The sequence below is a fragment of the Oncorhynchus keta genome, chromosome 22 (genome assembly GCF_023373465.1).
Source record: "Oncorhynchus keta strain PuntledgeMale-10-30-2019 chromosome 22, Oket_V2, whole genome shotgun sequence".
In the NCBI taxonomy this organism is placed as follows: domain Eukaryota; kingdom Metazoa; phylum Chordata; class Actinopteri; order Salmoniformes; family Salmonidae; genus Oncorhynchus; species Oncorhynchus keta.
In genome coordinates, this window is record NC_068442.1 from 23,753,906 (window position 1) to 23,771,439 (window position 17,534).

General features: G+C 41.8%; 1 protein-coding gene across 1 annotated transcript in view; it reads right to left on the reverse strand.

The window, feature by feature from the left end:
* LOC118401188 (semaphorin-4B-like) overlaps positions 1–17,534 on the reverse strand; it is a 93,705-nt gene that overhangs the window by 38,027 nt on the left and 38,144 nt on the right. Inside the window, exon 2 of the mRNA XM_052474929.1 lies at positions 11,724–12,134. Coding sequence (XP_052330889.1) covers positions 11,724–11,844 — 121 coding nt within the window. The 5' untranslated portion in view covers positions 11,845–12,134. The remainder of the gene's footprint in view (positions 1–11,723; positions 12,135–17,534) is intronic.

The window sequence follows — 17,534 nt, forward strand, 5'->3', positions numbered from 1 at the left end:
CCTCCACAAGATTCAAGAGCTTATGGGGTTTTCATTAAGATGATCCAAAGATGTACATACACAGGCCACTTTGGACATATCTCAGGAACAATTAATTGTAAGCAGGTGATCAGGCCTATCTATTCATAGGTAACTGGGATTTAGCCTAAAAAGGATAGCTATATTGTGAAAGCCATGGGAGAAAACTCTGTCAGTATTGAACACATGCATGAAAGATATCTGTCCAGAAAGTCCAATCAAATAGGTTGGACACAGATACCAGAACTTAAAAACACTAACTTTTGCTTTGTGTTAAGAGTCGGAGTCTGTAGTGGGAGTATGCTGAGTGAGTGGGGTTTATCAAGGATTAGGCTATAAGCTTTGGAAGGTGAAGTCATGGTGGGGTTTAAAAGAGAGGTTAGGTAGAAGCAAGGGGGTGGATGGCAGTGAGATTATTTCACCACAGCCAGACCAAAGAGGACAGAGGGGCTCAATGGTGTTTCATATGTCTCCGAGTCTTTCTGCTCCACCTGTATCAGAAACACTCTCTGTCTTTTCATCTCACATCTCCATACCTATCTCATGTGTCTATCAGCACGCAGACACACACAGAAATCTGTGTCATCACCATACTTGTTCTTACAGGATCCTCTGTTTTGACTTTGTGCACACTAAAACCAGGCGGTTACTTTTAGTCATGTTCTTTTTCAGTTGGATCTGACCCAATGTAGAAGAACAGATACTCACAGAGGAAGTGGTCACACCCCAACTCTTGGGAAACAGTACCAGGAACCCCTAACACAGTTAGAACTGAGCAGCTCTTCCCGCTTTCTAGAAACCACTTTCCCAATGGGGACAGACTGAGCAAGGAACAACGTCAGTTCACAACTTCCCCTATCATCCCATCTAATCATATTCTCTGTGGACAAACAGGAGGAAGACAAAAACCCACCATAGACCTTGCTCATTGTGGAGGCACACATGACATCAGTTGACCTAGAGTGGGAACTGAGTCAACCCAATGCTCTGGGACCTGGCATCTTGCATGAGTAGTATGCTGCGGAGGTGAGAAAGCAACATGAACTATGATTAGTAGAATGGTGCATGGCCGTGGTAGAGCAGAGGCAGAGAAAGGGGCAGACATCAGATCCACCAGGAGATTCATTAGGCACTCTGTGACTCAGCTGTTTGTTTAGGGAAGGGCTTGGGTCTTGGCTCGCTGTGGTTAGCAGGAGATAGGCTAGAGCTCACAAATGGTGGCATGAACAAAACATGGTGATGCTGAGAATTCTGGCAAGTTTATACACAATCTATGTGAAGAGGATGTTGGTTACCACAACAATTCAATGAAGATGTGCATATTAATGGTGTGAAAATGCAGTATCATAGAACTCAATAGGCATCTACAGAACAATTAATTTTGCCTAATTAATAGCTTCATTAGGCAAAGAGGGGCGCAACAGGTTTCATGGGAACCATAGTAACATTTATTGGGAGAAAGAATGAAACTGCTCAGTGTTTTCAGAATTGGTACAGCCTGCAATTAGCAAACAACAGTGTGGCTCGGCTATAATTAAACTCATTCCTGCAGGAAAATAATGTTGCCCTCCTATGATCCAGGATCTGTTCTGCTGGTCAGAGAGATCATGCTGCTATATGCTGCTGAGTGTTGCTGCTGACCCTTCAATATGGTGCTCCACTCCACAATGTAAACCAGCCGTGGCCTCAGGCGCTCAGGCTCAGGACCTCTGCTGCACTATGGGGAGAGGCTGAGCATCAGCACCATGTAGTCAGAGTCCTTGGTGTGAGAGGACAGCAGGGGGCTGAACAGGCTGGCGGCAGAACTAGGCTACATGCTGAGTGGAGCACCAGACTAGACTATACAGTGTGTTGAGGAGTCCCTCCCCACAACACAGGTTAGGAGATGAGGGTGGAGGAGGAGCAGCAAGGAGGGTGTTTTCAAAACAAGGCCTGTCCAGGGTGATTTATGAGCAGCTAGCTCCCTGGTGGACTGGAGAAAGTGGCTGGGTCTCATAAACACTAGCAACATCAACATCAATGTTCTCCTCTTTATAATGAACCTCAGTCACCCGAGCCACGGCCTGTTCACCCCGCTACCATCTAGAAGGCGGAGACAGACCGAGAGACGAACAAACAGCTTCAATCTCCAGCCATCAGACTGTTAAATAGCCACCACTAGCAGGCCCAGTACCCTGCCCTGAACCTTAAGTCACTGTTACCACACGGTACTCTACCCTGCAACTTAGAGACTGCTGCCCTGTGTACAGTTGAAGTTGTAAGTTTACATACATATAGTTGCATACTTGCATGACACAAGTAATTTTTCCAACAATTGTTTACAAACAGATTATTTCACTTATAATTCACTGTATCACAATTCCAGTGGGTCAGAAGTTTACATATACTCAATTAGTATTTAGCAGCATTGAACACTGGTCACTTTAATAATGTTTACATACTCTTTTACCCATGCAACGTGTCTTCAGAAAGTGTTTATACCCCTTTACTTATTCCACCAATTGTTGTGTACAACATGAATAAAAAATTGATTAAATATATTTTTCCCCTCACCTATCTGCACACAATACCCCATAATGGCTAAGTGAAAACATGTTTTTATAAACTTTCACAAATCTATTGAAAATTAAATACAGAAATATCTCATCGACATAAGTATTCACACCACTGAGTCAATACTTTGTAGAAGCACCTTCGGCGGCGATTACAGCTGTCTTTTTGGGTAAGTCTCTAAGAGGCTTGCACACCTGGATTGTACAATATTTGCACATTATTCTTTCAAAAATGATTCAAACTCTGTCAAGTTGATTGTTGATCATTGCTAGACAGCCATTTTCAAGTCTTGCCATAGATTTCCAAGCCGATTTAAGTCAAAACTGTAACTGGGCCGCTCAGGAACATCCAATGTTGGTAAGCAACTCAGGTGTAGATTTGGCCTTGTGTTTTAGGTTATTGTCCTGCTGAAAGGTGAATTCACCTCCCAGTGTCTGTTGGAAAGCAGACTAAAAGTTGATCAATCAGACTTGATCTTCTAGGATTTTGCCTATGCTTATGGTTGTATTCTATTTATTTTTATCCTAAAATAACTCCGTAGTCCTTGTCGATGAGAAACATAGCCATAACATGATACAGCCACCACCATGCTTAAAATAATATGAGTGGTACTCAGTCATGTGTTGTGTTGGATTTTCCACAAACATAACGCTTGTATTCAGGACAAAAAGTTCATTTCTTTGCCACATTTTGTGCAGTATTACTTAAGTGCCTTGTTGCAAACCGGATGCATGTTTTGGAATATTTGTTATTCTGTACAGGCTTCCTTCTTTTCACTCTGTCATTCAGGTTAGTATTGTGGAGTAACTACAATGTTCTTGATCCATCCTCAGTTTTCTCTTATCACAGCCATTAAATTCTGTAACTGTTTTAAAATCACCATTGGCCTCATGGTGAAATCTCTGAGAAGTTTCCTTCCTCTCCGGCAACAGAGTTAGGAAGGATGCCTGTATCTTTGCAGTGGCTGGGTATATTGATACACCATTCAAAGCCAAATTAATAACTTCACCATGCTCAAAGGGATATTCAGTGTCTGCTTTTTTATTTGATTTTTTACACATCTACCAATAGGTTCCCTTCTATGTGAGGCATTGAAAAACCTCCCCGGTTGTGTGGCTGTATCTGTGCTTAAATTTCACTACTCGATTGAGGGACCTTACAGATGACTTTATGTGTGGGGTACAGAGATGAGGTAGTTATTCAACAATCATGTTAATTAAGCAATAAGGCACAAGAGGCTTTGCTGTATCATGAACACAGTCACAGCTAAATGCCGTTTTTTGGTCCGCTATAACAAAGGGGTTGAATTCTTATTGACTCAATGTTAAATTCAGGCTGTAACGAAACAAAATGTGGAAAAAGTAAAGGGGCATGATGCCTTCCGAAGGGACTGTATATACTGTATTCTAGTCATGGCTCATCCTATAGAACTACTGCTGTACACACATTTTCTACTCATATGCTGTCCATACTTATGTATATTAATTTCGGACTCGTTCTGATATTTCTTAATTTCTTATTTTTTGGGGGGGGGGATTTGTGTGTATTGTTTTGTACTGTTAGGTATTACTGCACTGTTGGATCTAGAAACATAAGCATTTCACTGCACCTGCATTTACATCTGCAAAATATGTGTACTTGACCAATATAATTAGATTTGATTTAAACAAACAGATACCAGTGTGCTGCAACATCTAGCAGATTTGAGCATGAACAGGTAAAACAGCATGTTTTCACACATGGTCACTCTTTTCATGGATTGTATACACTGAGTATACCAAACATTCCCCCGTCCCCGTCTCTGCCATGGGGCTGTGGTCTAGTGGAGCGTGTCTAAGTACCTACGGCCAAACCCCTCCCGTAACAACACAGTCCACAGGCATGGAGACCATTTCATGCATACTTAAAGAAGATTACGGTATAGTAGCTACATTGTGCAACTATACTGTACATACATTCTTGGTAGTCATTTTCAATCACTTCAACGTGAGTGGCTCAACAGGCCTAATCACAGTCCTACAGGACAAGAACAAAGCACATTCTGATATACATTATGTGCTTTCAAATGAATGATCTTCTTAATTATTAGTGCTGTAGGCATGGCCGCTATATGCTGACCTATACCATGACTGGCCGCACTGGATTTAACAAACAGAGGGCTGAATAGATCGACAGGCACCTAGAGCCAACATAAACCGCTTATAGGTGTCCCTTTAAATAGCATTCTAGCACTCTAAGCTCTTCGGCATGGTCTGCATTAAAGCCAGGAACAAAAGAAGAGAGCAAAGCAGATGTAGTATCGCCTCCCTGAACCCATGATCCGTCCTGATAGGCGCATAATGAGAACCAGATCTATGTTCACACCATAACACACACAAATCCCCATTCAATATTCATGGAAGATTAGCCTCTCCATTGAGGCGGAAGGCAGATCGGAGGGATGGTGGGGGAGGGGAGAGGAGAGAAAGGCTGTCCAGGGAAATGTTGCTGCTGCTGGGCCTGACGAGGGACTGGGGAGGGCCTGGTTGGTCTGAGCGCACCAGAATCATAAGGCATGCAGTCATGAAGTCACGAAGGCTCACATACAAACAGACAGGACTGAGGGGCAGATGGAGAAGAGAAGAGAGGAGTCAGCCTGGTTCTGTAAGGCCTAGGTCCCCAATGGTCATGGCACGAAGTGTTGCTTTGATACAATAAACAAAGAGTGACACAGCCCTTTTGCAGGGAGCCTAGAAAATGTAATCACACCGGCACCGATGTTAGCAGGCAAAGGCAGCTTCCATCGTCAGGCCACTGGCAATCAGCATCCCTATCAACATGGCCACTTTGTTTTCTCTTCATGAAGGTGTTTGCTTAACCAATGGAAAATATATCACTACTGGACACAAACATTTGCCTATTCCATAGAAACAGATCTGTGTAGGTTGTTTAAATGTCAGTGGGACCACATCATTTCCCTGTCAGGTTCAGTGCTGCAGCTGGTAAACATTTATATGACTGTAACTGTATCATGAGCAGACAGTCAGTTCCTTTTACTACTGAACCTCTCAACGTTTTAAGAGCTGGAAGTCACTCCCATTGTTATTAAAGTAGGCTGTTTCCTTACGTTGACCCCATTGAGAAAAACATGGCTCATCAGTAGAACAGTGGCAAAACTGCAGTATGATGTCCAGTAATGTGATACTAATTCACTTACAGCTTTACATAATGACTGAATGGGTTTATGGATCATTCCCAATGGATGCTTCTGTAACAATGGTTTTCTAAACCAAAAAACACAACCTACAGAGTACAGACAGACAAGTGAGAAGATAGAAACTTGGCCTATGTCCAGAATCTTGACATAATATAGGCATCTTGACGGCAGCGTAGCCTAGTGGTTAGAGCGTTGGACTAGTAACCGGAAGGTTTCGAGTTCAAACCCCCGAGCTGACAAGGTACAAATCTGTCGTTCTGCCCCTGTACAGGCAGTTAACCCACTGTTCCCAGGCCGTCATTGAAAATAAGAATGTGTTCTTAACTGACTTGCCTGGTTAAATAAAGGTAAAATTAAAAGAATTAAATTAAATAATGTAGGCATCTTGACATGATGTAGGCATATTGACAATGTAGGCAGCTTGACATGATGTAGGCATATTGACATAATGTACGCATCTTGACATAATGTACGCATCTTGACATAATGTAGGCATCTTGACATAATGTAGGCATCTTGACATAATGTAGGCATCTTGACATAATGTACGCATCTTGACATAATGTAGGCATCTTGACATAATGTAGGCATCTTGACATAATGTAGGCATCTTGACATAATGTAGGCATCTTGACATAATGTAGGCATCTTGACATAATGTAGGCATCTTGACATAATGTACGCATCTTGACATAATGTAGGCATCTTGACATAATGTAGGCATCTTGACATAATGTAGGCATCTTGACATAATGTAGGCATCTTGACATAATGTACGCATCTTGACATAATGTAGGCATCTTGACATAATGTACGCATCTTGACATAATGTAGGCATCTTGACATAATGTACGCATCTTGACATAATGTAGGCATCTTGACATAATGTACGCATCTTGACATAATGTAGGCATCTTGACATAATGTACGCATCTTGACATAATGTACGCATCTTGACATAATGTAGGCATCTTGACATAATGTACGCATCTTGACATAATGTAGGCATCTTGACATAATGTACGCATCTTGACATAATGTACGCATCTTGACATAATGTACGCATCTTGACATAATGTAGGCATCTTGACATAATGTAGGCATCTTGACATTATGTAGGCATATTGACAATGTAGGCATCTTGACATAATGTAGGCATCTTGACATAATGTACGCATATTGACATAATGTAGGCATCTTGACATTATGTAGGCATATTGACAATGTAGGCATCTTGACATATTGTAGGCATCTTGACATAATGTACGCATCTTGACATAATGTACGCATCTTGACATAATGTACGCATCTTGACATAATGTAGGCATCTTGACATAATGTACGCATCTTGACATAATGTACACATCTTGACATAATGTACGCATCTTGACATAATGTACGCATCTTGACATAATGTACGCATCTTGACATAATGTACACATCTTGACATGACTGACTAGGAAAGTGACATTTAGGTCTTATATGTTTTGTAGTGTTCATTGAAGATTAGTGATTCACCCTAAAAGCAGATATTTTTTTCCAGCCCAAAGAGAAGTGTGAAGGGACTGAAAGGACCTTTTCAGGTAGTGATTGATGGTTTATGCTGTTATGAAATGCTCCGTCAGGGCCGTGCTGGGGGCTTTATGAAGGCTGGCAGGTGAGAGAGATGACCTGAGACTATAGAGGTCCACCAAGAGAAAGCCAGGATGCAGGCTGGGACAGGCAGGCAGGCAGGGCTCCAAGCTGAGGGCTCCGTGACCCATTTCAATCTTCCCTTGGCCTCAGAGGAGAACACAGTGGCTTACACTATTGTAGGCGAAGATATTATGACAACGGAATCTGAGCACACTGTTTCTATGCCAGTATGTGCATAAAGACTATAGGCTGATTGGGATCAACAGATAATTGGGATCAACAGTAAACTAACCCTATTCCTGCATTTGCTGTCTTGCATCACTACTATCCCATGCAAATAGCCATAAAGCTTTTGTCCTCCTATGAAAACAAAAAATGTTACAGATTAATGAAAATTATAGCTAGGATTTCTAATACTGCCCTCAATAGAGCTGGACCCCCTGCCCCCCAAATGGTCTGTAAGACCGGAGACCATGTGAACCGTGAAGAATTGGGTGGTAAATCACTTTATGAATGGTTCACACCAAAGGGCATGGGAGCCATCCATAGCTTTAGCATTATGTGCACACGCTCATCAAACCTGGCAGAGCATTAGTATGTTGACAACTGGGCTGTATTGCCATTACATATCATTTGCTTCCTTCTTCCAAAACCACAAATCTGGAGCCATATTGAAATCAGATGAGAAAGCATAATCCCTACGCTTATTAGTTTAATGCACTGCACTGAATAAAGATGTGTTTTGAAGATTTTTAAAAAATACGGTGTAAGTTCATCTTGGATGTCGAGAATTTAAGCAGCTTTTCGCAGCTTTTTGTTAAAAATCGCACAACATTTCAGCGCCCTGCTATTCATGCCAGGAATATAGTATATGCATATGATTAGTATGTGTGGATAGAAAACACTCAGACGTTTCTAAAACTGGTTAAATCACGGCTGTGACTATAACAGAACGTGCGTTTCATCGAAAAGTGCAGGAAAATCTGATCACTGAAAATGGAAAACAATATCCATGCGCGACTTCCAGGAATTGTTATAGGTGAACCGGATTAAATAGGGCTGAGGTTGCAGTACCTACAGCTTCCACACGTTGTCTAGAGTCTTGTCATTTGCCTGGGCTTTGTTTCTTGGTCAAACCGAATCAAGGGAACCGATTCCCTCCGGTCTCCGACCGGATGTTTTGGTTGAGATTTCTCAGGACAGTATTTCAATAAGGACACCTATAAGAATTGACATCGCCTCGTGATCAATTGTATCACTTATTAACGTGTACTAATACCTAAAGTTGCATTACAAAAGTATTTCGAAGTGTTTTGTGAAAGTTTATCGTCGACTTTTTTAATTTAAAAAAATGACGTTACGTTATAAAACGCTATTTTTTTCCGTTGTTCACACAGTGTTCATAGATCGATATCGAGGCTATATATGGACCGATTTAATCTAAAAAAGACCCAAAATTATGTTTATGGGACATCTAGGAGTGCCAAGAAAGAAGCTCGTCAAAGGTAATGAATGTTTTATATTTTATTTCTGCGTTCTGAGTAGCCCCCGGCTATCGCAAAATCTGTCGTTAGGTGACGGTGCAGTATTTGGGGGATACATGCTATCAGATAATAGCTTCTCATGCTTTCGCCGAAAAGCATTTTACAAATCTGACTCGGTAACTAGATTCACAACGAGTGTAGCTTTAATTCAGTATATTGTATGTGCATTTTAATGAAAGTTTGAGTTTTATCAAAAACTATAGGTGGCGTACTTGAAATTTCCGCTGATATATGTTCCCACCACGGGACCACTGCCCTAACAAGTTAAAAGGACGACTCCAGAAGAGCAATACCTCCCTGTTGATGGAAACTCTGTGTGTGATATTGTCCTGAGTAAGACTGAGTACAATGACCTGGTTCATGTTGTAACTACCTCTGACCTGCTATGGCTTGATAGACCCACCCTGATGGAACTGCCATTCATGCCCTGGGATTTAGCTGGCTTTACTGCCATCAAGGTCTAGACACACTGAGTAACACACAGAGTCAAATGCATGGATTGGAAACTTTTCGTACTGCTGAGCCATCATGAATGTTCGTTTAAATTTTGCGATCAACTGTCAGTGAAATGTATTGAAATGTTGCACAATGACAGTGGAAGTTAATCAATGGAAACATAAGCTAAATGTAAAATCACTGACAAGAGCATAATTCTCACAATAGGTTACATAGTACAGTATCTTGTACTGAGTAACAATATATCACTAAGACCATGCAGAATATGCTTTCTCTCCTTTTCAGCAGGATAACATTCAAAGGGTGTGAGGCACTGTCCTGAAATACCAGCGACTTTCCGTGAGCATGGAAGTTATGTCAATGTTGTGCTCCACCACGGTGTGTCCCACTGAGAACACACTGAGCTCCTCCACAGAGCCGGTTAGAGAGGAACAGCCCTGCTCCCATCCATCAGTTCATCAACACCTTGCCAAGCGTTACTGTCCATGTCGTATATTCCTCAAAGCCCTGCCTGAGCCCCAGCGCTCCAGAGCTCTCCTCTCTTCTCAACACCCTGGGCCATCCCAGCCACCTCCACCACAACACCACCCCCACACTACTCCCCGCTCTTATTTATAGACAAGCAACAACTCTGGGAGGGAAGCAGGCTGAGGCTGCCTTACACATTTTTCAGTAAATGGATGATCTACACACCCAGGTCAGTGGGGAGAGCACACCAAGAGCACACTCTCACTCACTTTGTTTCTCCAACACTCAAGGAATTATTGTGTTTCTCACACTATGACCTTCAACTGGTCCTGGAGAAACAGGAATACAGAAGGGAGGAGAGTTACAGTGCATTCGGAAAGTATTCAGAACCCTTGACTTTTTCATATTTTGTTACATTACAGCCTTAATCTAAAATTGATTAAATATTTTTTTCCCCTCATCAATCTACACACAATAACCCATATTGATACAACAAAAACAGTTTTTTAGAAATGTTTGCAAAACTTAAATATCACATTTACGTAAGTATTCAGACCCTTTACTCAATACTTTGTTGAAGCATCTTAGGCAGCAATTACAGCCTTGATTGTTCTAGGTGATGACGCTACAAGCTTGCCACACCTGTATTTGGGATGTTTCTCCCAATCATCTCAAGCTATGTCAGCAGTACAGCGTCGCTGCACAGCTATTTTTAGATGTTTTATTGGGTTCAAGTCCAGGCTCTGGCTGGGCTACTCAAAGACATTCAGAGACTTGTCCCGAAGCCTCTCCTGCGTTGTCTTGCCTGTGTGCTTAGGGTCTTTGTCCTGTTGGAAGGCAAACCTTCGCCACTGTCTGAGGTCTGGAGCAGGTTTTCATCAAGGGTCTCTCTGTACTTTGCTCCGTTCATCTTTCCCTCGATCCTGACTACTCTCCCTGCCACTGAAAAACATCCCCACAGCATGATGCTCCCACCGTAGGGCCAGAGAATCTTGTTTCTCATGGTTTGAGTCCTTTAGGTGCATTTTGGCAAACTCCAAGTGAGCTGTCATGTGCCTTTTACTGAGGAGTGGCTTCCGTCTGGCCACTTAACCATAAAGGCCTGATTGTTGGAGTGCTGCTGAGATGCTTGTCCTTCTGGAAGGTTCTCATATCTCCACAGAGGAACTTTGGAGCTCTGTATGAGTGACCATCGGGTTCTTGGTCACCTCCCTTACCAAGGCCCTTCTCCCCCGATTGCTCAGTTTGGCGGGCGGCCAGCTCTAGGAAGAGTCTGGGTGGTGCCTCGACACAATCCTGTCTTGGAACTCTACAGACTATTTGTTCATAGAGGCTTGGTTTTTGCTCTGACATGTGCTCTGACATTTGCTCTGACATGTGTGTGCCTTTCCAAATCATGTCCAATCAATTGAATTTATCACAGGTGGACTCCAATCAAGTTTTTGAAACATCACAAGGATGATCATTGGAAACCGGATGCACCTGAGCTCAATTTCGAGTCTCATAGCAAAGGGTCTGAATACTTATGTAAATAAGGTATTTCTATTATAAGTTATATTATAAGTTATAAGTTAAGTTCTATTCTATTATAAGTTATAAGTTATATTATAAGGTATTTCTATTATAAATTTGTAAACATTTCTACAAGACTGTTTTTGCTTTGTCATTATGGGGTATTGTGTGTAGATTGATGAGGATTTAAAAATATATATAATCAATTTTAGAATAAGTCTGTAACATAACAAAATATGGAAAGTCAAGGGGTCTGAATTCTTTCCGAATCCACTGTATGTTCCCATAAAGAACCACAGCTATTCTGACAGTCAGGAAGGAAAGCAATGGATGACACTTACTGTAAGTGAAGCTGAGTCGTGGAGTGACATCGTCTTCGGTGGCAGCTGCTTGGACAAAGGAGTAGGCCAGTAGGAGAGTGAAGGCCGGGAGACAGAGCTGGGCCATGCTTATTGTCCACATGGCTCCTCTCCTCACGACTGCCAGCCAACTCACACTGTTTGTTTTTCAGGATTTGGGGGAATTCATGAACAGCGTCTTTTTCTCCCGTGTTTATTTTCTCTCCCTCTCTTCCTGTAGGTCTGGGCTCCCTAAATGGGAGACCTGTGCTCTGTTGTGAAAGTGAAGCTTCTCCGGGACTGCAGACAACTCTGGCCTCGGAATGATGACCTTTCACCTCACAACGAGCCTCCCAGGACGGACAGCCAATCAGTCTCCATACAGTCAAACCACCCCAAGGGCTCAGCTGAGATCTACACACATGGACAAAAGAACATTCATTCACATTTGTGTACAGACAGTGCAACACAGTTCACATGATTCCTCTCCTTATCATGGAACATTGGTTCGGAAAAACACTTGATTTGCACGTCTCAGTACTAACAAAGGCTTTAGCCATAAGGCTACTGGCTACATAGTAGCTACTTTAGGCTGAGTGCACTTCCCTGTGTTTGTGTTTGTTGGACATAACTGGCTGGACGTATATTAATTTCATAGCTTGTGGTCATTTCTGTCTGTTTTCAGATGAGCAGAGTGCACTCTTTACCTGGACCAAAACAAACACATCATCTGTCCTCTTAACAGGCCAATAATATCGTATCTGACAGACTGAGACAAAGACTCCCTTCTCCATGGGAATTAGACTGGCGTTTTCACAACAGTTAATATCATAATACTATATCATAATATCACCCAGCTTGTATGGGTCTGCTTTCAATTTAAATCAAAACCAAATCAAGTTTAATTGGTCGCGTACATATATTTTCAGATGTTCTCGCAAGAGCAGCAAAATTATTGTGTTTCTAGGTCCAGCAGTGCAGTTATACCTATTAATACAAAACAGTACATGCAAATATATATATACAGCACCAGTCAAAAGTTTGGACACACCTACTCATTCAAGGGTTTTTCTTTATCTTTTACTATTTTCTACATTGGAGAATAATAGTGAAGACATCAAAACTATGAAATAACACATATGGAATCATGTATTAACCAAAAAAGTGTTAAACAAATCAAATTCTATTTTATATTTGAGATTCTTCAAAGTGGCCACCCTTTGCCTTGATGACAGCTTTGCAATAGTAAAACTAAAGAAGTACAGTTGAAGTGGGAAGTTTCCATACATTTAGGTTGGAGTCATTAAAACTTGTTATTCAACCACTCCACAAATGTCTTGTTAACAAACTATAGGTTTGGCAAATCGATTAGGACATCTACTTTGTGCATGACACAAGTCATGTTTTCAACAATTGTTTACTTATAATTCACTGTATCACAATCAGTGGGTCACTAAATTGACTGTGCCTTTAAACAGCTTGGAAAATTCCAGAAAATTATGTCATGGCTTTAGAAGCATCTGATAGGCTAATTGATAACATTTGAGTCAATTGGAGGTGTACCTGTGGAGGTATTTCAAGGCCTACCTTCAAACTCAATGCCTCTTTGCTAGACATCATGGGAAAATCTAAAGAAATCAGCCAAGACCTCAGAAAATAAATTGTAGACCTCCACAAGTCTGGTTCATCATTGGGAGCAATTTCCAAACGCCTGAAGTTACCATGTTCACATGTACAAACAATAGTATGCAAGTATAAACACCATGGGACCATGCAGCCGTCATACCGCTCAGGAAGGAGACGCGTTCGGTCTCCTGGAGAGGAATGTACTTTGGTGAGAAAAGTGCAAATCCCAGAAAAACAGCAAAGAACCTAGTGAAGACGCTGGAGGAGACAGGTACAAAAGTGTCTATAGCCACAGTAAAACGAGTCCTACATGGACATAACCTGAAAGGCCGCTCAGCAAGGAAGAAGCCACTGCTCCAAAACCACCATAAGAAAGCCAGACTACAGTTTGCAACTGCACATGGGGACAAAGATTGTACATTTTGGAGAAATGTCCTCTGGTCTGATGAAACAAAAATAGAACTGTTTGGCCATAATGATCATCATTATGTTTGGAGGAAAAAGGGGGATGCTTGCAAGATGAAGTACACCATCCCAACCGTGAAGCACGGGGGTGGCAGCAACATGTTGTGGGGGTGCTTTGCTGCAGGAGGGACTGGTGCACTTCACAAAATAGATAGCACCATGAGGGTGGAAAATTATGTGGATATATTGAAGCAGCATCTCAAAACATCAGTCAGGAAGTTAAAGCTTGGTCGCAAATGGTCTTCCAAATGGACAATGCCCCAATCATACTTCCAAAGTTGTAACAAAATGGTTTAAGGACAATAAAGTCAAGGTATTGGAGTGACCATCACAAAGCCCTGACCTCAATCCTATAGAAAACTTGTGAGCAGAACTGAAAAAGCATGTGCGAGCAAGGAGGCCTACAAACCTGGACAAAATTCACCCAACCTATTGTGGGAAGCTCGTGGAAGGCTACCCGAAACGTTTGATCCAAGTTTAAATTGTTGAAGGCAATGCTACCTTCTGACCCACTGGGAATGTGATGAATGAAGTAAAAGCTGAAATTAATCATTCTCTCTAATATTTTTCTGACATTTCACATTCGTAAGATAGAGTGGTGATCCTAACAGACCTAAGACAGGGGGATTCTTTCTAGGATTAAATGTCAGGAATTGTGAAAAACTGAGTTTAAATGTATTTGGCTTAGGTGTATGTAAACTTCTGATTTCAACTGTATAATTGTGTGTAGAGAGACATTATGGTCGGTATATGAATGGAGAAGGTGTGTACAGTGGTAGTTTAATATGATATGAGCCTTGACTAGAATACAGTATATAAATATGAAGTGTGTAAAACAGTGTGTAAACATTATTAAAGTGACCGTTATTAAAGTTTTTGTTTCTACGGGTAAAACAAATAGAATACACAAAGAGATGGTTTGCTAATGATTCACAAAATACTAAGCCATAATTTAACTCTGCCTGTAGGCATGCATTTCTCTGTGTGCATGAGGTAATGCGTGAGGTCAGGTTCATTTGGAGGCATCACCTCATGACGAAACATCCTCAAGGCCTGAGAACTGGTATCTCCATACATACACTACATGGCCAAAACTATTTGTACACCCCTTCAAATGAGTGGATTCGGCTCATTCAGCTAAACCCGTTCCTGACAAGTAAAAAAAAATCAAGCACACAGCCATGCAATCTCCATAAACAAACATTGACAAAAGAATGGCCCATGCTGAAGAGTTCACTGACTTTCAACGTACCATCATAGGATGCATCATTTCCAACAAGTAAGTTCATCAAATTCCTTCCCTGCTGGAGCTGCCCCAGTCACATGAAAGTGCTGTTATTGTGAAGTGGAAATGTATAGGAGCAACAACGGCTCAGCTGCTAAGTGGTACTGTAGGCCAAACAAGCTCACAGAACGGGTCCACCGAGTGCTGAAGTGCGCAGCGAGTAAAAATCGTCTGTCCTCGGGTTGCAACACTCAATACCGAGTTCCAAACTGCCTCTGGAAGCAACGTCCTCATAATAACTTTTCATCTGGAGCTTCATAAAATGGGTTTCTATGGCTGAGCAGCCACACACAAGCCTAAGATCACCATGCGCAATGCCAATCATCGGCTGGAGTGTTGTAAAGCTTGCCACCATTGGACACTGGAGCAGTGGAAACACATTCTCTGGAGTGATGAATCACACTTCACCATCTGGCAGCCCAACGGACTAATCTGGGTTTGGCGGATGCCAGGAGAACACTACCTTCCCGAATGCTAGTGCCAACTGTAAAGTTTGGTGGAGGACGAATAATAGTCTGGGGCTGTTTTTCATGGTTACATATAGGCCTAGGGTTTCAAGCTGGTTGATTTAAAATGTAATGATATTTAGTGATATTGAATTGTGTTTGGTTGTCAACGCAACCAAATAGTAACATTTGAAGGAGATGTACTGTATCTTCTGCTTTTGAACGATTGAAAGCTCAGTGATAGACATTTGGGTGACAACCTACCCAAAAATAAGACATTGTTTTTCCATTGGAATTTTGTTGTACTTTTAGATGGTTGAAATCATATTGATAACATATTGGAAATTCAACTAACCTTTGGCTGTCTTTTTGAGAAGGGAAAATATAGGCTGTGCGTTTCAACCAAGTATTACCCAATTATCCACATTGAAATGACATGGTGTGCCCAGTGGGAGTAGTCACTGAGATAAGAGGCCTTGTGTTTATTCATAATTGATCATAAGATGTTTTGCTTTTCACTGTACATAACAGCCTGTCTGCTTTCAATTATGTCCTCTACAAAACCCTATTAAAGGAAATTGGAATAAGTAGAGCTTGTTGCCAGCCATTTGTGGTGGGGTTTGAAGAAAATGAAAGGACCAATGCCCACAGGAGAGGAGAGGCCTGTGTGATTAAACATGGTTGGACACAGCTACAACACTCCTCAACTCTCTATGGATCAATGATAGGCTATTAAATCTTTAATGTACTTGCCAAGACCAGGAGTGGACACTGGCTACCTTGTATGCCCACATCTTAGCCAATATGATATGTGAAAGCATCAGGACAAAACCACAATGCAGCTGTACAAGAGCATTAATGTGATGTGAACCACTGAAATGGACAGTGTGGCAAATGACAAGGACTATATAGTAACAGAATGTAACGTGATAGACATCCAAATTCTGTCTAGTATTTCTCCTATATGCATTTAGCGGCGGCGTACCGCCACTGCTAAATCCTGGCCACCACTGCAAAATGTTTAAAAATAATAATACAATAAAATACAGTGAGGGAAAAAAAGTATTTGATCCTCTGCTGATTCTGTACGTTTGCCCACTGACAAAGAAATGATCCGTCTATAATTTTAATGGTAGGTTTATGGAACAGTGAGATACAGAATAACAACAAAAACATCCAGAAAAACGCATGTAAAAAAGTTTATAAATTGATTTGTATTTTAATGAGGGAAATAAGTATTTGACCCCTTTGCAAAACATGACATAGTACTTGGTGGCAAAACCCTTATTGGCAATCACAGAGGTCAGACAGTTCTTATAGTTGGCCACCAGGTTTGCACATATCTCAGGAGGGATTTTGTCCCACTCCTCTTTGCAGATCTTCTCCAAGTCATTAAGGTTTCAAGGTTGACATTTGGCAACTTGAACCTTCAGCTCCCTCCACAGATTTATATGGGATTAATGTGCTTCTTCTTGAGCCACTCCTTTGTTGCCTTGGCCATGTGTTTCGGGTCATTGTCATGCTGGAATACCCATCCACGACCCATTTTCAATGCCCTGGCTGAGGGAAGGAGGTTCTCACCCTAGATTTGACCGTACATGGCCCCGTCCATCGTCCCTTTGATGCGGTGAAGTTGTCCTGTCCCCTGAGCAGAAAAACACGCCCAAAGCATAATGTTTCCACCTCCATGTTTGATGGTGGGGATGGTGTTCTTGGGGTCATATGCAGCATTCCTCCTCCTCCAAACACAGCGAGTTGAGTTGATGCCAAACAGCTGCATTTTGTTCTCATCTGACCACAACACTTTCACCCAGTTGTCCTCTAAATCATTCAGATGTTCATTAGCAAACTTCAGACGGGCATGTATATGTGCTTTCTTGAGCAGGGGGACCTTGTGGGTGCTGCAGGATTTCAGTCCTTCATGGCGTAGTGTGTTACCAATTGTTTTCTTAGTGACTATGGTCCCAGCTGCCTTGAGATCATTGACAAGAT